Raw genomic sequence first — 26,146 nt, 5'->3', positions numbered from 1 at the left:
CAATCAAAACCTGAAGGAACCACATATGAGTCATAACATGGATTTATATGGTATATGACGCATTTTTGTAATGGTGAGGAAAAACATAGGCTTCTGGTTTCCTTCATGTATATGGCACAAAACTGAGTGTAAACATCTCTTCTAGCGCTCTGAGAGATTTTGTGTGATAAGGTGTTTCTAGCAGGGCTGAACTGACAGAAACAGCCTGCTGAAGACTCAAGAAACTCCCGGCTACTGAAGCTCACAAGAACGGAACAAATCCACTGGAATTTTACTTTGGAATTACTATTATTCTGCATTTATCAGATTCAGACGTCCACCTTGAACGGGACACTTTTACATCAAGACGACAAAAATTATCAGATCAAAACATAATCTGAACTGGAATTGCTCAGATGGTTGATGATATCTTTTTTTTGTGAAGGTCAATAAATCTGACATTCACAGCTCTGTCTTGGCGAGTTGGGCTGCGGATCTACTTTTCAAATTACGTCTCGTGTAGAGGAGACTTACAAATTCAGCTCATGGTATTTGACTCAGTCTGGAATTTACAGGCCGGTGTAAAATCTGGAATAATCTGGACTGTAAATGAGCGCTGTGAATGTTGGACTATATAGATAGTGACATTCAAATGCAAACCTGCAAGTCCCGCTGGGGCACAGACGCTTTTCGACGTGTTTAATGGATGTGGCCCAGGCTTGCCGGAGGACAAGGAATACCCCAGACACCAGCGTGCCATTACTGATGTGGTAAAACAGCAGATTTTCCATCAGACTTCCGATCGGTCAGGTCTGTCCACGCTGCTCCAGGCAAAACATGTTGCATGATATTGTGGGAATGCTGGGAAAAAAGAATACGAGCTATGTTTAGTCTCTGTAGATGATCTAGGAAAATCAACGCAAAGTTGTATAATGCTCAGAGCACTGGAATTCAAGGGATTCCAGTTCCTGAATTGTGACTGATTGTGGAGTTTTCATAGATGAAGACAAATAAAAGAGCAACAGGATGTTTAATTAGTAGTTCTGTCCACAGTGAAACTGAAATAAAAATAGCTGTACATTAAATATGAAATAGGCATATGTTCAAATTGCCTCTAATTATGTTGTGCCATTCAGAAATTTTCTTTACTTTCAGTGTGGAGAGATAATTTACTCTTAGCTGGAAACATATCTGGTTAGAACATTTTTGTACTTACCAGTCACAACAATTGGACATTATGTTGCTTGGATAGCAACGCCCAAAGCGAAAAACTGCATATTAAACATCATATAGTCTATAATGTTTTGATTGGCTTTGATTGAGTTGCATCAGTATTTTCAGCTTCATTAAGAATAAAACATTGTTGTACTTTAGCATGATATTATCTCTGTATGGCCCACAGGCAGTGATCTGTGGCTATTCAGGATGTTTTTACATGTTTACAGATTTGAGTCAGCCGTGAAAACAGTAATGTGAACAGCTCTGTGTGAAAACCTCATCAGACAGCATGTGTGTGCATTTCATGTCAGGTTTTCTCAGGTCACTTTGAATGGATTTGTAACAGTTTGTACTCAGACCGGTCTCATGCGGTCCTGTGACTCTCTCTCATGTGATCTCTCTAATCGCTTTTCACTATCACATTGTTCCCGCAGGGTCAAGCACATGTATAAATCTCCTTGTCCTATTGCAGGACTTTTATTAAATAGAGCTAAATATCACTTTTGCAAACTACATGCAAATTATCTATCTATCTATCTATCTATCTATCTATCTATCTATCTATCTATCTATCTATCTATCTATCTATCTATCTATCTATCTATCTATCTATCTATCTATCTATCTATCTATCTATCTATCTATCTATCTATCTATCTATCTATCTATCTGTATCTTCTTGTACACAGTAAGAATCATTTATCTTTATATGTTTAGTTCAGTCATATTTCTGTCGTGTGATCTAACCACAAAAACCAAACCCCTGTCATCTCACCCTGTCTTCTGACTGTAGGAATTTTTGGTCTAATTCTGGAGCAAAGTAAAGACTTGCGTCACAGCCAGCTTACTTGAGAAAAACAGTTTGTTACAATTTCATACTAATACCTAAACTAAAGAAAGCATATGAATACTATGCAAGGCATGTGCATTTTTGAATGCATGAAACAGCCTAGTTTTTTCTAAAATGTGCATGCAAAGCACAATGTGTTAGATACTGTATCCCACAATGCAATGTGCCCAACTTAACCTTTCATTTCCAGTGTGATAAAGTACCAGAAATGATTTTACTCACTTCTTGAATTAGTAGTTAATCATCTATCAGACTGGCAAATGCTTTTACACAAAATTCTATTAAAAATGTCTTACAATCATAATTCGAAATGGTAAATAAGGAATTGAATATGCAGCATAAAGAGGTCATGTGACATTAGTGTAGCAGACTACTGTTTTAAATGTTTACTGTGAAATATTGCATACGTTTCACGATTTTTAAGACTAGTAGGTACTACTGTAGGTAGTTACGTTATGTTCTACACCATATTCTATCTATCTATCTGAAGAAGAGCCTAGGAGATGTCTAGATATCTCACACCTGCATACACACCCACATCTCCAAAACTACTACAAATCCATTAGTAAAATGGTACAGTACAGTGTAGACATGTGTTAGACATGGAGTTACCAGAGTTTGACTTTTGAGGCATCGCTTAAAGTGTGTGTGTGTTCAAGGCTGGTGAAGTTGATTTGTGCTGTAAAATAGAAAATGCAAAAGTCATTCCAGTTCAAGGAATATGCTGTATGTTGACACAGTACAGCATTGAATGTACCAGTTTAACAGCTTAATTCATTGCCATTGACTGCATTGTGCCTGCTGATGTGTGCCGTCTAAAATGTTGTTCAAGATTTTATGAGCAGGGTCAGCAGTTTTTTTAAGCTTTTCTAGGCAGAAACACTGAACTTATTGCTGCATATTTGTCTTTCTTACCATGGCCACGTGGAGGATTTGTTGTATTTGGGTTTAAACTGATTTCATATCAAATGATTGTGGTCGTATTCCTGCAATGATGAAACATTACTGGCTTTAGAGGACAAAAAGAAATATTTTAATAGATTTATATAATATAAACATCAGCATAATGACATCAGCTGTGCGTGAGCTTCAAATGAACTGGAAAGCCCCTTCGGGAAAGGCAAAGGAACATCTGAACTGAATGCAAGAAAGCTTGTGACTCACCAAATTACTTTCTAGGTGTTTATTGATTGATTTCAGCCATGACTCAAATTAGGAGTGGAATTAGGATGTCCGCTAGTTCATTTCCTGTCTGATACGTGGTGCAAGTGAATGCGCTGTAAAAAATAATTTTGACATATTTGATTTTTTATTCATTTGACCTCATTTGGTCTTTTTCAAAGAAAAAAATGGGTCTTCCCCATTCTGAAGCTCCATTTGAACTTCAGCAAATCATCTTGACCATGTCTATATGGCTAAATGCATTTTTGCCCATGTGAATGGCTGATTAGATATTTGCATTAACAAGCAGTTGAATGGGTATACCTAATAAAATGGCACAGGGTTGCAGCTCAATATTTGAGGTTGTTGAAGAACATTTTCTGAAGGTTAAGCACCTCCTTTCACTGACTATTTGTGTAAGTGGCTTCATTTGATTAATAGTGGCCCAACATTGTCCTCTATTCATGGAAAGTGCCATTAGCATTTGGCACGTACAATTACAAACACAGGTTCAAATAGATGTATATAGACTGACACAACCTGACAGCCCCATAAGACTCTTCACTCCTGCCAGAATGAAATCATAGATCACTCACAGCAAGCCCACAGCCTGCAGAATTGATTAAACACAAAAGTCAAGCAAGTGTATTCAGTCAGCAGTAGATTTATGCCCGCACACAAACATACACTCGGGAAGGGAACACAAAAATATTGAATATTACTGGAAGTAAGCTTGGAGCAGGGCAGGTTACAATTCCATCATTTTTGCAGATCTGAAAATATTAAAGGTGCCAAGTAATTCAGTCTCACTGAAATATGTTCAGTTGATCTCTCCGCAGTCCAAACACATGAAGAAATTCATTTCCCTGACTCCCTTTGCAAACAAGATGTTTGATAGCAGTTTAATGTCCTGGTAACATCCGCTGTGTGTGAATATAGCTTGTAAAGGAAGCAGTGAACTCAGTTAAACCAATATTGTTTAATCATCATACCACTCCACTATCTAAATCTAATTACAAACAAGAATCTTATATATGCATCATATATGAATCTTGTAGCATGAATCAATCAAGCAGATCATTCAGGTTCCTTGTTGCTTTCACAAAATTTATTTTATTACATTTTATGTATTATTTTACTGTAATATATTTTTTTTTTTCAGTATTTTCTAATTAAACAGATTTTTAGAAAAAAAATGCATAGAGTAAAATAGAATAATTGGCTTAATGTAATGCAACCTAAAATTATTCTATTCCATTCATACATTTTTTTTTAATTTAACTGATCACATGTAAAGCGACTTTATATTAGTCTGTTATGTTCTGTATTATTCTATATTTATTGTATTAAAGCTAATTTATATCATTCTATTATGTTCAGTTTTATTATATATTTATTTAGAAGGTGTATTCACAGAAAGAAGCTTCATATTATTGTTAGGTTATATTTAGGGGCCAAGCACCGAAGGTGCGGAGGCACCTATTGTTATTGTTGGCGTTCTTTTTTTTTTTTTTTTTTTTTTTTCTTCTTCTTCTTCTTCTTCTTCCGCTCTTGAAGTCTATGGCAACCCATAGAAACGCTTGCGGGAAAGTTGTGAAATTTGGCACACAGTCAGAGGACAGTCTGAACTTTGTCCACAGCAAATTTGGAGTCTCTATCTCAATCCCTCTAGCGCCACCAGCTGTCCAAAGTTGCACTTATGTTTATGTTAATAACTTTTGAACCATAAGGGCTAGAAACAAAATTCTTTTTTCCTCTGATTCCTTGGGTCAAGACAAATCGATCTATGACGTCATTTTCTGTCATGAAAATTTTTCCGCCATTTTGAATTTTCTGAAAAACTTACTTTTTCGAACTCCTCCTAGGCCGTTACTCCGATTTTCATGAAAATTGAATCAGATCATCTTCAGACCATGCTCACAAAAAGTTATGGAATTCAAGTTGATTCCTCAAAACGTTTTCGAAAAACTAACGAACGAATTGTACGTAGTTCTTGCGAAAACAGAAGTAAGGCTGTATCTCCGCAACGCTTTATCGTATTCAGACCAAACTTGGTACATGTCATCACAAGCATGACCTGAGGTACCATGCAGTGTTTCGGCGCAGCGCCACCTACTGGTGCGGAGATATGAAAAATGGGTATTTTTGCTTATAACTTCTGATGGGTTTGTCCAAAAATCATAAATTTGGTCTCGTTGGATTCGGGGAATCATGCCGAGTCGAATGATATCCAATTTTCCCAAATCGGCCATTTTGGCCGTCGGCCATTTTGAATTTTGTGCTAAAATGCTGTATTTTACGAACGCATTAACGTATCTTTACAAAACTTGGTATGGGTCATCAGCACAATGCCCTGAAGGAGCCTGAGAAGTTTCGGCACAGCGCCTCCTTGTGGTCAAAAGTTATAACAAAATTTACAAAAATGCTAATAACTTTTGACTGTATTCACCAATTGTAATGAAACTGGTCTCAGTAGATTCCTTGGGTCATGCTGAGAACATAGATATCACATTTGCTATAGTCAGCTAAACTTCCTGTCCGCCATATTGTTTTTCTTCAAAAACCTACTTTTTCGAACTCCTCCTAGACCGTTGCTCCAATTTTCACCAAAATTGAACCGTGTCATCTTCAGACCATGCCAACAAAAAGTTATGGATTTCAAGTCGATAAGTCAAACCGTTTTCGTATACCGGAGCAAAGATTTTGAGATGTGATGCAAAAATTACCCTTGAAGCGGTATCTCTACAATGCTTTATCATATTCAGACCAAACTTGGTACGTGTCATCACAAGCATGACCTGAGGCATCATACAATGTTTCAGCACAGCGCCACCTACTGGAGTGGAGATATGAAAAATGGCTGTTTTTGCTTATAACTTCTGATGGGTTTGACCAAAATTCATAAATTTGGTATGGTTCATCAGGACAATGCCCTGAAGGAGCCTGAGAAGTTTCGGACCAGCACCACCTTGTGGTCAAAAGTTATAACAAAATTGACAAAAATGCTAATAACTTTTGATTATATCTACCGATTGTAATGAAACTGGTCTCAATAGATTCCTTGGGTCATGCTGAGAACATAGATATCAAATTTGCCATATTCAGCTGAACTTCCTGTCCGCCATATTGTTTTTTCTTTAAAAACCTACTTTTTCAAACTCCTCCTAGACCTTTGCTCCGATTTTCACCAAAATTGAACCGTATCATCTTCAGACCATGCCGACAAAAAGTTATGGATTTCAAGTTGATAAGTCAAACCGTTTTCGTATACCGGAGCAAAGAATTTGAGAGATGATGCAAAAATTACTCTTGAAGCTGTATCTCTACAATGCTTCGACATATTCAGACCAAACTTGGTACGTGTCATCACAAGCATGACCTGAGGCATCTTACAGTGTTTCGGCGCAGCGCCACCTACTGGAGTGGAGATATGAAAAATGGCTATTTTTGCTTATAACTTCTGATGGGTTTGACCAAAATTCATTAATTTGGTATGGGTCATCAGGACAATGCCCTGAAGCAGCCTGAGAAGTTTCGGACCAGCGCCACCTCGTGCTCAAAAGTTATAACAAACTTGACAAAAATGCTAATAACTTTTTTTTCTAATTGCTCACTGCTGCTGTTGGTCTGATGCTCACGGTCATGTTGGCTGGCTTCTTGTGCCGTTTTTGTGCTTGGCCCCGTAATTGCTGCTTGCAAATATATTTTATGTTGAAATTAATTATACCCAAAGTAATGTTATATTATGCTACTATGTCCTATTTATTTTACAGTATATTTATGTATTAAGCAGATGCATTTACCCCAAAAAAACAACCCAAGTTGGGTTGAAAATGGACAAACCCAGCAAATGGGATGTTTTAACCCAGCGGTAGGGTTAAATGTTTGCCCAACCTGCTGGGTAGTTTTATTTAACTCAACTATTGTTTAAAAATGACTGTATTGTAATTTTTTATACAAAGTATGTTAGAAATTAACATTTATTAATGTTCAATGAATAATTATTAAACAATTAACATTTATTAAATTGCATATTAATACATTTATATTAATAAACTATTAAACTATTAAATTTATATTAATAAATTTAATAAAAAAGCTTATTAATAAACATTCACCTTTTGTCTATCATTGTTGTCTCTTATTGCATCTGGTTTTTATTTGTAATTTTGGGTTCATTTTAATCTAGCCATATAGCAATTTTTAAATAATAGTTCGTTTAAATAAAACTACCCAGCAGGTTGGGCAAACATTTAACCCTGGGTTAAAACAACCCAATCGCTGGGTTTGTCCATTTTCAACCCAACTTGGGTTGTTTTTAACCCAGCATTTTTTAGAGTGTACTAATTTAGCATATTTACCCAAATCAATTTTCCTATTCTATATTTATTAATTTAGTAGATGCATTTACCTGAAGCAACTTTATTCTATTCTATTCTATTCTATTCTATTCTATTCTATTCTATTCTATTCTATTCTATTCTATTCTATTCTATATTCTTATGTAAAAAAGTTACTACATGCACACTATATGTTTCAAATTAAGCATGGTTACCCATAATGCCCTCTGTTTCTGCTCAAGCAGCTGCAGAGGTCAATGCTCTCCTGCCCGTCTCAGACTGGCTCTCAGGATATTGAATCAGGCAGTGAAGTCAACACGGTGGAACACTGTGCTGGTTAATGCAAGGACAGCATTTCAAAAGGAAACATATTTTCCATTTCTCAGCATCAGCTGCCAGAGGAAGGTGACTGCACCTCCAGAGCTGTTAACCTTTAACCGCCATACTGAGACAGAGCACTAAACCGCTAATAATAGCCATCTAATGCTACGTCACACTCGCTCACGTCCCGCCTCTTCATTGTTTCTTTTTCAACTCCCTCTGTTAATGTTTTCTAGAACTACATTCCTATCAATTTTTCATAAGTGCTAACAGAAACATTTTTGCGCTCCCCCATCCCGTCTGACAGTGAATGTAGTTTTCCTTACTATGGCTCACAGTTTGGAAACATTTTAATCTCTGTTTATTAAAAGGAGTATTAAGTATCAAGGTCCATCCCACCCTCCCGCAGACACAATCACAAGCACAGCTGTCAATCATGACATTTCAACCTGTCATTATAGCATTAAATAACTATTAAAACCAAACTTAGTGGAAAAACAAACACTTGAACATAAGCTTGCATGATAATAACTACCTAAAATGACAGAAGCCATCTTTGGAAAATAAATTATTTGAAGTGCACGGATTTCTTAGTTTGGCTTGCATCTCTTTTGATTACATGGAGAGGGCGGGGTTTAAGACCTATACTGCAGCCAGCCACCAGGAGGCGACTGAAATGATTTGGCTTCACTTTTCAGGACTTGTGCGGCATTTCATAGGAAACTATCACTTGATGGCCTTATTATTGGGAATAAGAAACAAGGGTCTGTGGCTCTAGCATTGAAAAAAGCATAATGGCTAAATTGGATTATGTATGCCTTGATAACCTATCACATTACAGTCTTTACATTATTGAATTTCATTCAGAGTTGTGCAACAAGTCAATCACTGTTTGCGGATAACAGAAATGAATCAGAAGATGGAATACCCAGTCATATAATAACAGACTTTGGCTCAGGCATTTCAGAACCACCAAAACAACATTTGAGATACTGTGCAATGAAATTGTTCCTATCATACACCCAGCGCAATGCGACACCAGGCATGACGCAAGTGTTTTTAGCTAGTTTCAGCCCGACGCAGTTATCATTTTCACGTCCAGCACCCATGTTGTTTAAATAGCAAATGCACTCACACTCATCTGTTCGCCCACAGGCACGCTGGTCTGAAAATGAGGTGCATTGTTGGCGTATTGCTATTTTGAGGCAACTGAAAATGACTGCCCCATAGACCAGCTGGAACCTGGTCTAAAGTCAATGGCGCAGTATTTTTTTTTTGTTGTTGTTGTTTAAAGGGCATGTTAGTGATATGCGCCTATAAGCGGGTCTACAACGCGTGTACACTCTGCTTATTACACACACAGGGATGCGCAGCAGCACAAAAACATGCCAAATATTAAAAATAAAAAGATTACATAATGGAAAGTCATTGCATTTATCAGAATTACAATATACACATGTATTTAAACTGACTTGTCAGGCTGGGGTGTCTATATTCCAGCATGTAAATAGCAATCTGCCATAGTGTAAGCGCACCTGGCTTTGGAAGATGACACTCTGATTCAGCACACACCCATGACTCATTAAGGGAGTAGGTACAACACTTTTGGACCATTTTTTCCATCGTTAAACTAGCAAAAGTGGATTTGGACACGTGCACCTACGCCATGCGCTTCAGACCATGCGCTTAGATTGTTAAAATGGGGCCCCAGTTATCCAATCACATTCTGCTGTTGAGGCAAAGTCAACGTTTTTTTGTTGAGCATTTATTTGGTAAATGTGTTTCCGTCATAGTTTATGCGCATGTCTTATCAGATAAAAATTGAGTGCATAAGTTTTTATTTTAGAATCTACGCACATCTTAGTGTTTCCATCAAGTGTTTTGTATGCAATATCCTAAATTTTGCATAAAAACAGGTGGAAAGAATTGAAGGATTTTTTTTTTTCAGTTAAGTTGAATTCATTGAATCCAGTTGGAAACCAATAAGGTTATTTTGTATTTGTATTTGTATTGTGTTTGAATAATTAATCAAGAGAAGAAAAATTACAGCTGATATTGTTATATTCATCATACTTGAAATGCCAGGTCAAGCATTGCATTGTGGGACACAGTATTCTGACACCAAAGCATAAGAATCAGGAAGAGTTCTTGGGAAAAATACATCTCTATCTGCTTAGAAACACAGAGGAGATGATGTTCCAGGCTGTGACACGGGTACTAATTTTGTTCAGCAACTAAATAAAGCTTTTTTCATCTTATTTTAATTTGTCTGGCTAGTCTGTTCGGCTAGTCTAATCTAAGATTCACTGAGAACTTTGAGACATAAAGTTGAGGATATGTCTCATTGACCTTGATTTGGATTATGACAACTTTGACCTTGTTTAATTCACTGGAGCCTGACAATAATAAGCACACACTGGAGTTAACCGACTGTACGAAACACACATGGATCATAAGGGTCGGTGCAAGTCTGTTTGGCCGTCGCATTCTGTTGCAATTGGTTTTCTTGCTCACCTGCAATATGCCAGCTGATTTAGGTCCAGGAAATTCTGCTTCTTTGCCCCCCACTGATGGGACATCCGTAAAAACTGCAGATTCGTTGGCAATATGACAGTGCAGTTCATGGACGTATTTCTTATTTCATAGAAAAATGTCTTGATGTGTCTTCATAACACTGCTGGAAAAGAAATGATACATAAGTCAACCGAAATAAACCCATGCTTACTAATGAAGCATAACTGATTGAATTATCTCCAGTCCATACTGTACATATAGGATTCTTGATATGACAGCTCATTTTATGAAATGTTGTTTTAAAGAAATAGTTTTCAGCATTGAAACATTTTAACATATTAGAAAATATACACTACCCAGCTGTTTGAATTTAAATAGGCAAATGCTTTTTTCATTATCATTGAAAAATCATTATTGCAGTGATCTTTGGGATGTGCTGGAGTAAACTTTACAGAGTGCTTGATTCTTGCATTGTCAATACAAGATCTTGACCAAAAATTGATGCACATCTTGATGGAAATAATGTTACAATGCAAGAGGTGAGCACTCTGTAAAGTCTACTCCAGCACATCCCAAAGACTTTCAATCAAATTAATGGTCAGAGTTTGCTCTGCGTCATCCATTAAAATGACTGACAAGTTCGCTTCATGAGCATATTGTGGCTTGTTTAGTACCTACTGTTGAAACACATGCAAGCACTATACGAATGTAGCCGTCATTCCCGCTGTTAAATTATGTACTACATTCTCACTAATATAAGCGCGCTCTCTCTCTGTATCTCGCAGCACTGTCTAATAGACTGTGTCGAGACACATGCAAACACTACATGAATGTTATAATGCAGCTTGAGTGGGAATCAAAGCTTTGTCGGGACAGCATTCTTGCACTGAGAAGCACGATTACACAACATTTTAAGATGAAGAGGCGTTCTTTGTTTTTTAACTGCAGTAGCCTAACTAATGTGCTCATTTACAGAATCAAACACTGCTGCATTTTACATAACAAATTTCCCGTTATGATGATATGATTGGGTTCGTTGGTCCATTTGGTCCGGACTGCTTTCACACCACAAGCGAACCGTCCCAGAGTTTGTTTGTAATCGGGCCGAGACCACCTCGTTCAGGCGATCTCGGAGAGATTGTTTTGGTGAGGGTCCGAATGCATTTGCCGTGTTCACATACACTTAAACGAACTGAGCCAAGGGAGAAAAAGCGCACCAGGTTCCGAAACAGACTCTCACCTATTTAGATCCAAACAGCGACTTTTTTTTCTTTTGGCCAGGCAGTGTGAATGACAGTTCAGTTCTTGTAACATGGCATAGAAATCAATTATTCTGAAAGTATCTGCTTCAAATATCAGGCGAATTAGACAGATTCAGATTATAAAAAAGTCAATATTTCTATTATTAAGATCATTGGGAGTTTTTGTACTACAACATTATTTTCAGGATAATTAAGCACATTTTATTCCCCAGTTCTCATTATAGTAATGAGTTTGATATTTCCTTTCTCAGCATTCTTACTGATGATTCTCATTACTGTAAAACACGGTTTTCTTTATTACAGAAGAAATGTTTTCCCATTTTTCTCAATTAAAATGATTTAATTTAATTGCACGCAGTATAAGAAATGCTGCCATAATATGTGTGTGTGTGTGTGTGTGTGTGTGTGTGTGTGTGTGTGTGTGTGTGTGTGTGTGTGTGTGTGTGTGTGTGTGTGTGTACGTACATCAATATAAGCTGATGGCCTGGTGGATATATCAGTCTTTCACTACAAAAAAGACAAATTCATAACAAACTGAGTGAATTTGTGAATACTAATAACCATGACTAAGTATTCCTGTCTAAAACACACTTATTCATCCACCATAAAGCCAGTCTGGAAAAGCAAATATCCTCTCAGATTCCAGCCATTCCACTCATGTCAACACAACACGACCTGTTGTGTGGGAAGAAGCCATTAGATATGATTAGCATCCCGTACACTCATACAGGTCCAGCCTGAGCGAAGTAGCTTTGAACTGTGGCGCCTCTTAGACGTATGGTGTCATAAGTATGATTTGGGACCATGTCCAGAAATGCCACCGCTGTCATTCGTCTTGGAGCTCTGCATCATCGCAGAGCAGCACATCAGTTTCTCAGAACAAATATTGTCTGTGATGAGTCAGAGCCTGAGTAATTAGAGATGGCGTCTTCCTGAGTCACGGGTGTGCGTCTGCCGCTCTATTACTGAGTCACTGGATTATGTTCATTGAACAACACAGCTCCGCTGACAACGGTAGAGCAACACAGAGAGTTCTGAAAGAGAAATGCATTCTGGGACAGCTAACAAAACAATGCAAGCTTTGATGTGTTTAGCTGCAAATGAACTTCTCTTGGTCTCTCTAGGTGATGGAATAGATGATGTCGGAAGTACAGGGCACTGTGGAGTTCTCGCTGGAGTTTCACAAGTTTCACAATGTGGATCTCTTCCAGAGAGGGTAAGTCTGTGTTCTTCTGCATGTTTGGAGGCTCTGATGAATGGCTTAAGCGTCTGTTCTCTAAACAACCTGTTCAGGAAGAGCACATGGTGACGGCATCATGTGCAAACGCTAAGAGCAGGTTTGGATCACTCTGTGCAGTTGTGAATGGGCTCTCACATTCCAGATTTTTTTTATGTTCTTTTCAGATGCAATGAATAGACGGCATTGTGTTGGAGCTTTAGTTAATGTTTCATTAGCTTGGAAATCATATGCTAACAGTTAGTGTTTCTAAAAGTATACATAATTAACTTTTAATAGGAAAATGCACAAAAAAATGTTAATGACTCATCTTGGACTCAAGGGCATATCTAAAACTGTTCAGACTTAAATTAAATCCATATTTAACAAGTTAACTAGCTTCCGCCGGACCGCCTTCCGTATTCAAATTACGAAAAAAAAACAGAACTAGCGTAGCGTCAGTTGCGTCAGCCGTAACTTGAATAGGAAAGGCGATATTATAATCGAACTGCTAGAGTTTTACACTTTCTTCGTAACTTCAATACGGAAAGTGGTCTGGCAGAAGCTAGATATTTTACGTCATAACCTGTTAAATATGGATTTTTAATGGATTTTTTTTTTTTTTTTTTACACAAATGCATTGCTTCGCTTCAGAAGGCCTTTATGAAACCCCCGGAGCCATGTGGAGTACACGTTTGTGATGTATGGATGTGGATGGAGACACTTCCTTCAGCTCATGCTTGTTTAGTAGTGCTTACTGCCATTATATCGGCTGCGTCAGGATATTTATTTATATTTCTCTGATTGTGTTCATCAGAAGAAAGAAAGTCATATATAGCTAGGATGGCTTGAGGGTGAGTGAAGCTGAAGGGTAATTTTCATTTGAAAGTGAACTAATCCTTTAAATAGTTTGGGGCCAGTAAGATTTGTTAATGTTTTTGTCTCTTATGCTCACCTATGCAACATTTATTTGACAAAAAATACAGTAAAAAGTTATATTGTGAACAATTATTGCAATTTAAAATAACTTTTCTATTTGAATTATTAAAAAAAAAAAAAGTAATTTATTCCTGTGAATTTTCAGCATCATTACTACAGTCTTCAGTGTCACATGATCCTTCAGAAATCATTCTAATATGCTGATCTGCTGCTCAAGAAACATTTCTTTTTATTATTATTATCAATGTTGAAAACAGCTGTGCTGCTTCATATTTTTGTGGAAACCATGATAAAAAAATTTGAATTAAAGTATTCTTATTCTTATTTTTTTTTTCAAAAACAAACAAACAAACAAACAAACAAACAGAATCTTACTGAAACTTTTTTGTCACTCAATCTTTTTTGTCAATATGTGCCACTCCAATCTCCTGTTTCAACAGGAAATGCATTAACAGGAAAAGAACATGCAATTGAATTAATTTTTAAAGGTGAAATGTGTGATTTCTAGGCCATTAGTGACACCAAATTAAATTGTAATCTTTTTGGGCAGCCTGATTGGTTCCGACATAACATTCACTCAACCAATGGTGTGAGTTTGGGGCGGGACTATCTGTTCAATAGCAGACAGGGAGAGTGACTCTGAAGCTTCTTTAAAAAACAATATATTTAGTACAACAAGTGATGCAAAAAAGTACACACTTCTCAGAATATGTATGTGTCACTTATTTTAGGAATTTCATTTGTATGTATGTTTCATAGAAAAAAAAAATCTTTTACTGACAATAGTGAACAATTAAACTTATTTTTAGTGATGGCTGTGCATGTCTAGGCACAAACATATGCAGAAATGCAAGCTATTTATTGAGAAGAGAATCTTCCTTGCTAATAAAATTGTTAAAATAATAACTAATAATAATAAAATACTTTAACACTGTCAATGCACTCATTATCTACCATTATCTACATTGCAAATGCAAAAAACTAGATTGCTTTGACTATAACCATAAAGATTGTACCTTGAGGTACCGCTAGCTAGTGTGGACTGAGTGTTAAACACTGTTTTCATATACATCTCCCCTGCTAAGACCATGAGGTGTCACGTGAAGGTGTTCGGTTCACTAGACTGGTAGATTAATGATTGATTTTTGCTGTTTTTGTACATTATGTTTCTGTCGTTGGTTCAAGCCAAATCAATTACACTCTTGCTGTGAGCAGCAGGTGAAGTCTACAGGGAATTCAATAATTTTACAGGTCCCTGATTTTTAACTATGCAGCATATATGGATCTGACTAGCAACTAATTTGAGTTTCAGGGACAAAAATGTGCTGCCTGCCATGACCTTTATGATTCTTCTGAAACAGTCACTTTGGTGCTAATTCTGTGTTTAGATAGGTGGTTGACATTAAACATAACTGGCATCATGTTATACAATAATGTTTAAAAGATGTTTTTTTTTTTGAGAGAGAGAGAAAAGTCCCTTAAGCTCACTAAGGCTATTAATTTATTTAATCAAAATAAAAAAAAATCTATTTTAATATACAGCTATGGAAAAAATTAAGAGACCACTTAACATTGATTTCTGAACTTGGAGTGGTCTCTTAATTTTTTCCATAACTGTATTTTAAAATATAATTCATTCATGTGATACAAAGCTAAATTTGAAGCAGCATTAAGCCCCGGGTATACTTCGTTTTAAGCGTAGGCCAGTGTATGTGCACAGTCGAACACACAGCCTTGCAAAGTATACTTCATTTAACTCGTACACAGGCGTTCAACGCATGTGCATGTACTCTTTCATGCAAGAGTTGTACAAATAAGGGTACTTTATAACCTCATCACACAATCTCTCGTCTATGTAGGCCTCCATCGTCGCTGTAGCTTGCATGCGTTCTGGTCTGTTCTGTTTATGCAGGTTTTCTTTGACTACCTTGTGAATTGATGGCCCCAGGGCATGGTTGTCACTTTGTGGATAAACGAATTACTGCAAAAAAAAAATTAAATTTTATAAATAAATGCACATGTGTGACCTAAGCGTACAAATACACATGGTTACAAAAATTGTGCTAGTACAGTATACGCGTACACTTCTGATGACGAAATTTGCGTCACACACTGTACGCTGACCCTCATGTATGCATAAAAAGTGAACTATACTTTGGGCTTTACTCTAAACTTCAGTGTCACATGATCCTTCAGAAATTATTTTAATATGCTGATTTGCTGCTCAATAAACATTTCTGATTATTATGTTGAAAACTATATTTTTATGACAATGGAATAGAACAATTCATGTCAAAAATGTATGTCACACCGCAGATCAGTTTAAAATGAATTAGCAAAGGCCAAAACATAATTAAAATGAGCCAATTACAGGACTTTACATTGATACTTTCCATTTTACCTACATCTAATTAACAGTGGCGTTAACAGTTAATTTGTACACATTTGGTGTACTGTTGATAAAGAGCTGGGAAAAAACTTTAAGAAAAATTCTACTACTTCTACTCATTCATTTTATAACACAAAAAGCTGGCAGACAAATAAAAAAAAAAAGCTTATTGCCTCTCTCACATCACACCATAACTATGATTTATGATTTCTAAAATCATACGCAGCTTCCTAGGAAGACTTGAAGACCACAGAATGCTAAAGGCATTGTTTACGACAAAGAGAAAGTTGTCTTTACGAACAGGGCAGTGCTAACAAAGGTTGCAAGCTCAACCCCAAGGGTGACCATCAAAGTTTCTGGAAAAGAACCTAAATGGTTTGCTCTGTGTCTTGGATAAAACGAGTCTACGATAAGGCCAGACATCCTAGAGACTCCAGCAGCACATCTACAGTCAGTTACGTCTCATTAGACAACTGTTTGTCAGCAGATCCAGAATAGCATTTCCTCTCTATCCTTAGTCTACTGACAGCTGTGTGAAGCAGAGGTTGTGATGGAGTAGAGGTCAGTCATAATGTTGTTCAGCTCACCGCGTCTGCTCTGAGATTAAAGCAAGGCCGTTGGCTGAAACATCAGCTTTGCAGAGATTTGACTGCCCCTTCCCCCTCCATAATGCAGGAAGCTAAACCTCTGAATCTCCTCTGAAATAATCCCCAGAAGACACAGACTGCTGTAATATACTGTTTGTTTTTAACAGCCCCCGTTTTATTCAGTGCAGTGGCAAGCAGTGACAAACTAAAAAATGTAGGTCAAAAATTAAGATAAATATGTATATATTTTTAAACCGTTACCTTAAAGAAATTGAGTAAATTATATTCTTGTACACTTTGTTAATTTTACTTAAAGGGTTAGTTCACCCAAAAATGAAATTCTGTCATTAATTACTCACCCTCATGTTGTTCCACACCTGTAAGACCTTCACTCATCTTCATTTTTCATAAAATCTGATGGCTCAGTGAGGCCTCCATTGACAGCAAAACAATTAACACTTTCAGATGCCCAGAAAGCTACTGAAGACATATTTAAAAGTTCATGTGACTACTGTGTGCACAAAAAAAAAAAAATAATGACTTTATTCAACAATATCTAGTGATGGGCAATTTCAAAACACTTGTTCATGAAGCTTCGAAGCTTTACGAATCTTTTGTTTTGAATCAGTGGTTTGGTAGCGTGTATCAAACTGCCAAAGTCACGCCCCCCAGTGGTGAACCACTGAAATTCCGAAGCACTTATCACGTAGCGAAGCCTTGTTTACTGAAATCACGTGACTTTGGCAGTTTTTTTTATACGCGCTCCGAACCAGTGGAACCTGCTCCGAAGCAGTGTTTTGAAATCGCCAATCACTAGATATTGTTGAATAAAGTGTTTTTTTCATCTTTAGTAGCTTTCTGAGCATTGAAATTATCTTGCTGGCAATGCAGGCCTTACTTAGCCATTGGGTTTTATCAATAATATCTTAATTTGTGTTCTGAAGATAAACAAAGGTCTTACGGGTGTGGAACGGCATGAGGGTGAGTAATTAATGACAGAATTTTCATTTTTGGGTGAACTAACCCTTCAAGTTAGTTAGTGTACCTTTAAGTAAAATCCACTATGAAATATTTGGCCCTCTAAGGGTTAAAAAAATAAATAAAAAAATTGCAGAAGCACATGGTTTTGGTTGTGCTTCAGATCTGCATGACTGTGGATGAATGTGGTTTGTTCTCATAACTTATCCTACTGCTCATAAAACATTCACTACCTAAGGGTTAGTTCACCCAAAAATGAAAATTCTGTCATTAATTGCTCACACTCGTATTATTCAACAATTTCTTCTCTTCCGCGAACAGCGCTGAGACTGACATGGAAGAGAAGAAATTGTTGAATAAAGCCTTTTTTGTTGTTGTTTTTGTTTAGCTCAAAATATTCTTGTCACTTCATAACATTAAGGTTGCTCAACTGTAGTCACATAGACTATTTTAATGATGTCTTTACTACCTTTCTGGGCCTTGAAAGCTCTCGGATTTCACCAAAAATATTTTATTTGTCTTCCAAAGATGAACGAAAGTCTTACGGGTTTGGAACGACATGATGGTGAGTAATTAATGACAGAATTTTCATTTTTGGGTGAACTAACCCTTTAAGATGCTACAGACATTTGGTGCTATATAATTTTAGACATGTTGTAGCTTGTGCTACATTGTAGACGTGCTGTAACATGCGCTACAGACATTTTAGCACATGCTGCTACAGTCCATCATGTATTTCAAACATGTTGTAGCTTGTACTGCACTGCAGACATGTTTTAGCATGTGCAACAGACATTTTAGTGCTTGCTATAGAGCATAGACACTTTAGCACAGCATGCTACAGTGCATATAATAATGCTGTAGACACATTTTATAGTGTTCTGTCAACATACTGTGGTGTAGATGTTCTTACGGAGCTGAAGTGAAGTGCAGGGATGACCCAACTTAGTCCAGGAACTCCAGAGAGTGTGATCTGTGAAGTGCTTCAACATTTAACATGCAACCACAGTCACTTCACTGGCCAAGGTGACCTTTGTTTGTACAATCCCCCTGATGGAGTCTGGGCGTCTGAACATGCAGACTAAGCTTTCATATTAATTCATCATCATTATTTATGATCTAATAGAGATTCACTGCATACGATTTCACACTGACCAGATAAACGGCTGTTTATCTTGGTCTTGGTCAGTGTAAATCCTATCAGAACATGCATCATATCCATTATTTATTGCCATTTTGTCCTGAAGGGATTAATAATTTAGTCACATGTGTAGAGATCTTTACCAGTATGGTTCAGAAGAGCATCCCACAATCTTTTTATTAGGAAACACAAGATGTTCAAATGACCCGATTTTATACATTGGAAATTCTTCTAAATGTTTGGAATAATTCATATTTTTAAACGTTTTTAAAAGAAACTCACCAAGGCTGTATTTATTTGATGAAAAATAAAATAAAACAGTAATATTGTGGAAAAATTACTTTTTGTTTCAGCACATTTAAAAGTGCTGAAACATTAAATTAACATTAAATTAACCACAATTCATTGAAACTTTTCAAGAACTATATATTCTTCAATAACGGGGAAAAAAATATATGAGTTTAGTTTATACTGTATCTTGATTTTATGTTTGGGTTATGAGATTTTTTTAAGCAAGGATATCTGTTTCAGACTAAATGTAACTTTCTCTGCTTTGGTTTGTCTCATTTCAAGGTCTTTTCCACTTTGTAATTTGTGAATAAAATCTATAATAATTCAATAATTCTCTGTCATTTGCAGCTTCTATCAGGTGAGGGCAAGTCTACGCGTGTCTCCTCGTGTTCCCCACAGAATCACTGCCACGACACCTGGATACACAGGTGAGAACTTTCTATATTGACCTATATTCTTTACTTTGTGTTGTTTCAGTGTCTCCATAAATCTATGTGTCAGACAATACGCAACTAATCAGTTGGTGACACCGGCTAGTGAGTGTATATTCATTCTATTGTTTCCATTTTTTAGATTTAATATGTTTAGTGGTGGTGGTTTAGATTCAAGATGCACCATCCGAAAGTTTTAAACTGTCAGCCTGCTAAAATCTTCTCTGAGGAGATGCATCTCTAAATTCATTCCTTTTACAGGGCCACTGCTTCCTTAAAGCAGCACTTTCGAAACAAATTCAAATTCACCTCCTGAACAACAATTTTTAAATACAATTTTACTGTCAAACTTGCTGCAAGCACTGTTATTAAGCACAATGCATGTGTTTGTGAGGACTTTAATCATTTTGGTTACAGTTATTGATTTTATATACCTTGTTTCACTGATGATAGTGAAGCCCATTGAAAGAGTCTGCTCCAGGATGTCAGTGTGGTTTAAGTCAAGGGCTCTTTCCCAGAGAGGATTTTGGGAGGATTCCCCTCGCTGTCTCTGTTCCTGCTGTTAAAAATAAATGTGCAGACAAAACACAGCCTTTAGAGGACAGAGAGAGAGAGAGAGAGAGAGAGAGAGAGAGAGAGTCAAACAGAGATAAAGTCCCTAGTATTTACTATCTAGATATAAAGCTTTTAGAGTTGGACATATTATCAATTATACTCTATCACTTACTTTCAAAGCCAAAAACAGATCAGCAATGACAATAACTGTGAAATAAAAACTGATTTGTTAATTTGATATGCTATTTTCAAATTGTATAAATTCATTACACAGTTCTCTGAAATACTTAAATTGAATTAACTATACAGGGGACACTTAGTACATTGCTATAATATTAGAGGTTAAAATTAGCCTAACAACAGAGTCCAAACTATATTAAACAGCTTCTTTTCAGATATAATTCACTGTAAAAAATGACTGTGATTTTAACAGTAAAAGACTGTAAAAATGCTGCAGTGAAAAACTGTCAATTGGTTTACAGAAAGTTTCTGTACTATATACGGTGATTAACTGTAATAGACCTAACGGTACATTTAATGTAATTTTACGGTAAAAAGTTTTTGGAAGTGAAAATAACAATTCATTGTAAAATTTACAGTGAAAAACCATAAACTGACATTCCCACAATTCCCTGCGTGACACTTCACATTTGATATATTTTCGTTGAAATAACTCTGTTTCTTCGTAGTTTTTCTCATTTTTTTCTAATCTGTTATGTACATTAGGGTTTTATGTTACATCTAATGTTGTTAAATTAATGTTTATTTCATTTTTAAAATTTCATGCATGTTACCATGATGGTGTTTAGTGTGTGTGTGAATGACACTGTGTGCACCTTCTATATGTTAGTATTGTCCTTCTCAGCTTGTGGAAAATCTGCTTGTGATGAACATTGATTCATCATGTGACTCTTATCACCACTGTGTTTGGTGACTGTCAGTGTATTATAAAGGTACAAAACAGATATCAGTACTTCATTAGATTGGTAAATTAGCATTATATCAGTTAATTAAATCAATATTTTACTGTACATTTTTTTTACATTGCTACTGTATTTTTTACGGTAAAGTTCTGGCAACCACAGCTGCTGTTTTTTTTACCGTAAATTTTACTGGGATTTTTTCTGCACTGAAATAAAAACTGAAATGTTTGTATACAACTCAACTGCACATAAGGTAGTTTTCATAAACACTTTAAACATAGTAAATGCTCCTCTCTAGCTAAATAAAGAACGGTGAACACCTGATAACTTTCCTGAGGTTAATGCAAGTGAAATATTGTTCACAAGCTGTTTTATTGATGTCTTTCCGGAATTTAAACACAAATTGAGACATACTACATTTCCGTAAATTGTACTGTATCTATCAACATACCTTTTGATGTTCATTCATTGTCACGTCACATTTAAGAGCGTCAAATGCCATTTATTGTTTGAATTTCATGAAAACTGGACACAATTTGGAAGCTGAGACTTTGTTTCTTATCAAGAGTAACAAAGTGCAAAATAATGTTTGGTGTAGGGAACCGCGGACCTGGCTAGCTTGAACTACAGGTAATTCAAGGGCCAAAAAGTCTTCTGTAATTATGATATTTTTTATGGCTTTTTTGAACGGACAGTCCTCATCTCCAGGAAATTTGTTTTTGCAGGGTGGGATGTATGAATAGGCTACATGGTCTCTCACTGGCTTATTCTAGTATACTATACACAAAGGTTTACATTTGCGGTTAAAATTTTTGCTGCATGATTAAAGACATTTTCTCATGGTTTTCTGTGACCTGAACCCCCCTGGTTACAGAAACATACACACTATGTAATTTACGTTTTCTTTGTTTTGTTCTGCGTGCTAACTTACATTCTTCTCACATTCTCAGCTCACACTTTGTGCTCAAAACAGTAATCTACAGATGGCTTTAGTTTTATGGCCATCTGACGGCAGTCAGGGACAAGGACGCCATGTAGTGTCAGCTGAAAATATAGTCTGTTTTCACAACATTGACGGCTTCTGGTCACACACACACACACACACACACACACACACACACACACACACACACACACACACACACACACACACACACACACACACACACACACACACACACACACACACACACAATTATTGCTGGTATGACACCTGTTTAGACCATTTTCAAAAGATCCTAAATAACTATTTGACACACACACACACACACACACACACACACACACACACACACACACACACACACACACACACACACACACACACATCTGGTTTTCTATCCTTGTGGGTATTCTTCAACACAGTGTTGTCAAGTAACCTTCTTTGTCATATCTTTCCAAACACATTTTTGAGAATTAATCACTCCTAATTACCAATGGGACTGCCATTTACTTCCAATTTTGCTTTTGCAGTTATAAGAAAGCGTATTCGCATGTTTGTGAAAGTGAAATGTTATTTCAGTCAGGCCACAGATACTCGTGATTCCAGCACACTATGAAGTACAGATCAAATACTGTCATCTGAATGACATCACATCACCGTAATGAGCTTCTGAGCACACTTTCATCTTCTGTTTACGTGCAAGATACTAACAAGACTAGAATTTTGTTTTCGGATGTCTGCTGACTAATCTTATGATTCTTCTGGTATTTATTAAAAAAAAGACACATTTCTTTACATTATTCAGTACAGTACATGCCATTATTCCAGTCTTATTCTAATGTGCTGATTTGATGCTCAAAAGATTAATAAATATTGTAACAAATGTCTTGCTCATTGCTAGTTAGTGTTAATTAAATCAAAAATCTTCCACTTTTGATCAATGTAATCCGACTTTACTGAATAAAATTATTAATTTTTATTAAAACATCGTACTGACCCTAAACTTTTAAACAGTAGTGGTTTTTAATACACACATACAAAAAAAACTGCAAAACTGTGTCTAAACCAGAAACAAAACTACAAAAAAAAACAAAAAAAAAACAACTTTGAAACCAGGACACTAATAAATGAAGTATTTCCTGTTCATTCAGTTGCTCATTTTGTTTAAGTTCTAGTTATATGAGAACAGCAGTGTTTCTTTAGCTATCTTATCTTAATGTCTTTACTGAGGATTTACAGTGCGTGTGTGTCTGTATTTGGCAGCAAAACTCTGCGGCCTCTGTCTGACATTGAGTCTTGGCGTGGCTTGTTTGACTGAACGCCAGCAGCGGTTTGAATCAACCTCTCACACTCACTGGCATCAGCGGCCATTTTGGATATGTCCGTCATTCGGGCTCTGAAGCAATTTTATTTCCAGTTTTAAAATGCCATCTGGACAACTGTCTGGCTGACTAACTAAACTTAAGTGTTACAGTGTCTGTGTGCTCTCTACTGTTAAAATATTTAAACTGTTAAAATAGTACAAACTCCGTTTTGCATTTTAAGTTCTTCTTCAACTTGCGCTGCTTTGGATGCTTCCCGCTCTGTATTATTATTCATTATGCACATTATTCCTTCCATTATCACATGTAAAAAAAAAGAAAAGGTAATGCAGTGCTATACTCACTGTCAAAACAGTGTATTAAAATCTCCACAGTTAACACATCCAGCATCCCTTACAGCTTCACACAACATGAACAATATTATAGGTATGAAGAGAATGAATCATATGTCACATGATATGATAATTAAACCCTGGAGACATGAGCTAAAATGCTAATTCTGACTGTACAACGTGTCAGATTGGAGTGCAATGAATTACCATACTGCTATCAGACAGCTGCAGAAACTGAACTAGTATATGAATGAGTATTCTTTTGTAAATGTAGCTCAAAAAACATCTTGCTGTATCAAAAGTTTTTGCATATATGGTGACAAATGTTCTGCACTAGGACAATACAGCCAGAAACAAATGCCCTCAAATATAAATATAGCTGCGAGCAGCGATGGCGGGCCCAAGCCCGGTGGCACCGCCACCCCGGTGGCTTCAGGGCAACTGTGCACAGCGGGCAATAGGCACTTAAAACGGTTAAACATCAAAGGACTATGTCAAATTCACTCCACATTTACTGCACTACAAGGTGCCGCTATAGAGCCCCTCCTCCCTTCCCATTTTCAAAGGATTACATGTGCCAAGTTTTAACATTATTCTGATGAATTTTGAAGCAAATCAGGTAAAAATAAGAGGGTGATCTCAATGTATGCTGAAAGTGACACATTTTCTGCTTCCAGTTGGTGGCGCTATGACTTTGAATCACAATAGTCAAATCCATGTGATCAGCCTTGTACAACGAAGGCTAAGCCAAAGTTTCATCAAAATCAATTAATGTATGCAGAAGTTATAACACTTTGTTTCCCTTTTCTTGCCATAAATTCGTTGCCTCGCCACGGCCAAACCGTTTGAGATATCCAAAATCCGTTTGCAATTAAACAACTTCAATGTGTTCGCAACAAGTTAAAAAAAGCTTGGTGTAAATTGGATAAACCCTGTAGGAGTAGTAGTATAAAATTCATAGCCTGTTTTTTCAAAAAATTAACATTCAAACCAAAATAGCTGACTTCCTGTTGGTCGGAGCTAATGAATGTAAATTAGAAAATTGTCCGGCTTGATGAGAATAATATGTGTACCGAGTTTGGTGACTGTAGGAAAAACTAACCCCCCCACTTTTGTCAAAAGGTGGCGCTACTGAGCCCCTCCACCACGCCCATTTCTATGGCTTTGTCCATGTCTACTGGTTGACAATATTGATGTGTGTGTCGAGTTTCATGCAATTTGAAGCATGTTAAGAGCCTCAAAAACACTCAAGAATATTATTACAGTTTGACCTGTTGCCATGGCAACAATATTTCAAATATCAAAAATCCTGTCATAGGTCTACATCTGCTGTGTATTGACATTACACTGATGAAGTTTGAAGCAAATCAGGTAAAAATAAGAGGGTGATCTCAAAGCATTTTAAAAGTGATACACTTCTTGCTGCCATTTGGTGGCGCTATAACTTTGACTCACAATAGTTACATCCATGTGATCAGACTACTACAACCAACACACTCCTGAAGTTTCATAAACATCAATCAATGTATGCAGAAGTTATAACACATTTCCTGTTTCCCTTTTCTCGCCATAAATTCGTTGCCTCGCCACGGCCAAACCGTTTGAGATATCCAAAATCCGTTTGCAATTAAACAACTTCAATGTGTTCGCAACAAGTTAAAAAAAGCTTGGTGTAAATTGGATAAACCCTGTAGGAGTAGTAGTATAAAATTCATAGCCTGTTTTTTCAAAAAATTAACATTCAAACCAAAATAGCTGACTTCCTGTTGGTCGGAGCTAATGAATGTAAATTAGAAAATTGTCCGGCTTGATGAGAATAATATGTGTACCGAGTTTGGTGACTGTAGGAAAAACTAACCCCCACTTTTGTCAAAAGGTGGCGCTACTGAGCCCCTCCACCACGCCCATTTCTATGGCTTTGTCCATGTCTACTGGTTGACAATATTGATGTGTGTGTCGAGTTTCATGCAATTTGAAGCATGTTAAGAGCCTCAAAAACACTCAAGAATATTATTACAGTTTGACCTGTTGCCATGGCAACAATATTTCAAATATCAAAAATCCTGTCATAGGTCTACATCTGCTGTGTATTGACATTACACTGATGAAGTTTGAAGCAAATCAGGTAAAAATAAGAGGGTGATCTCAAAACATTTCAAAAAGTGATACACTTCCTGCTGCCAGTTGGTGGCGCTATAACTTTGACTCACAATAGTCACATCCATGTGATCAGACTCCTATAACGAACGCACTCGTGAAGTTTCATAAAGATCAATATATGTATTAAGACGTTATAACACATTTCCTGTTTCCTTTTTCTCGCCATAAATTCGTTGCCTCGCCACGGCCAAACCGTTCGAGATATCAAAAATCCCCTGGCAATTTTTAATCATCAGTGTCTTGACTTCATGCTGACCGAGTTTGGTGGCGATCGGATTAATCGTCTAGGAGGAG

The 26,146-nt window shown here is 36.7% G+C and overlaps 2 protein-coding genes across 6 annotated transcripts in view; one reads left to right on the top strand and one right to left on the bottom strand.

The window, feature by feature from the left end:
• Nucleotides 1-12,242, bottom strand: part of LOC137037813 (collagen alpha-1(IX) chain-like) — a 56,416-nt gene extending 44,174 nt beyond the window's left edge. Inside the window, exons 1-3 of one of the 2 annotated variants that reach the window (XM_067412114.1) lie at nt 12,111-12,242; nt 10,384-10,546; nt 640-840 (exon numbers count right to left, since the gene is read on the bottom strand). The gene's annotated coding sequence lies outside the window, so the exon portion shown is untranslated. Of the gene's footprint in view, nt 1-639; nt 841-2,659; nt 2,671-10,383; nt 10,547-12,110 lie in introns of those variants that run through there. The other variant, XM_067412115.1, reaches the window with a different exon arrangement.
• A 351-nt stretch (nt 12,243-12,593) lies between these two features.
• Nucleotides 12,594-26,146, top strand: part of fam135b (family with sequence similarity 135 member B) — a 50,229-nt gene continuing 36,676 nt past the window's right edge. The window contains exons 1-3 of one of the 4 annotated variants that reach the window (XM_067412231.1): nt 12,594-12,659; nt 12,770-12,861; nt 19,535-19,614. In XM_067412231.1, coding sequence (XP_067268332.1) covers nt 12,782-12,861; nt 19,535-19,614 — 160 coding nt within the window. In that variant the 5' untranslated portion in view covers nt 12,594-12,659; nt 12,770-12,781. Of the gene's footprint in view, nt 12,862-13,605; nt 13,716-18,282; nt 18,320-19,534; nt 19,615-26,146 lie in introns of those variants that run through there. The other 3 variants (XM_067412234.1, XM_067412230.1, XM_067412233.1) reach the window with 3 other exon arrangements.

The sequence above is a fragment of the Chanodichthys erythropterus genome, chromosome 15 (assembly GCF_024489055.1).
Source record: "Chanodichthys erythropterus isolate Z2021 chromosome 15, ASM2448905v1, whole genome shotgun sequence".
NCBI classification, from domain to species: domain Eukaryota; kingdom Metazoa; phylum Chordata; class Actinopteri; order Cypriniformes; family Xenocyprididae; genus Chanodichthys; species Chanodichthys erythropterus.
The sequence above is the reverse complement of the archived record's forward strand: the minus strand, read 5'-3'. Positions and strand labels throughout refer to the sequence as shown.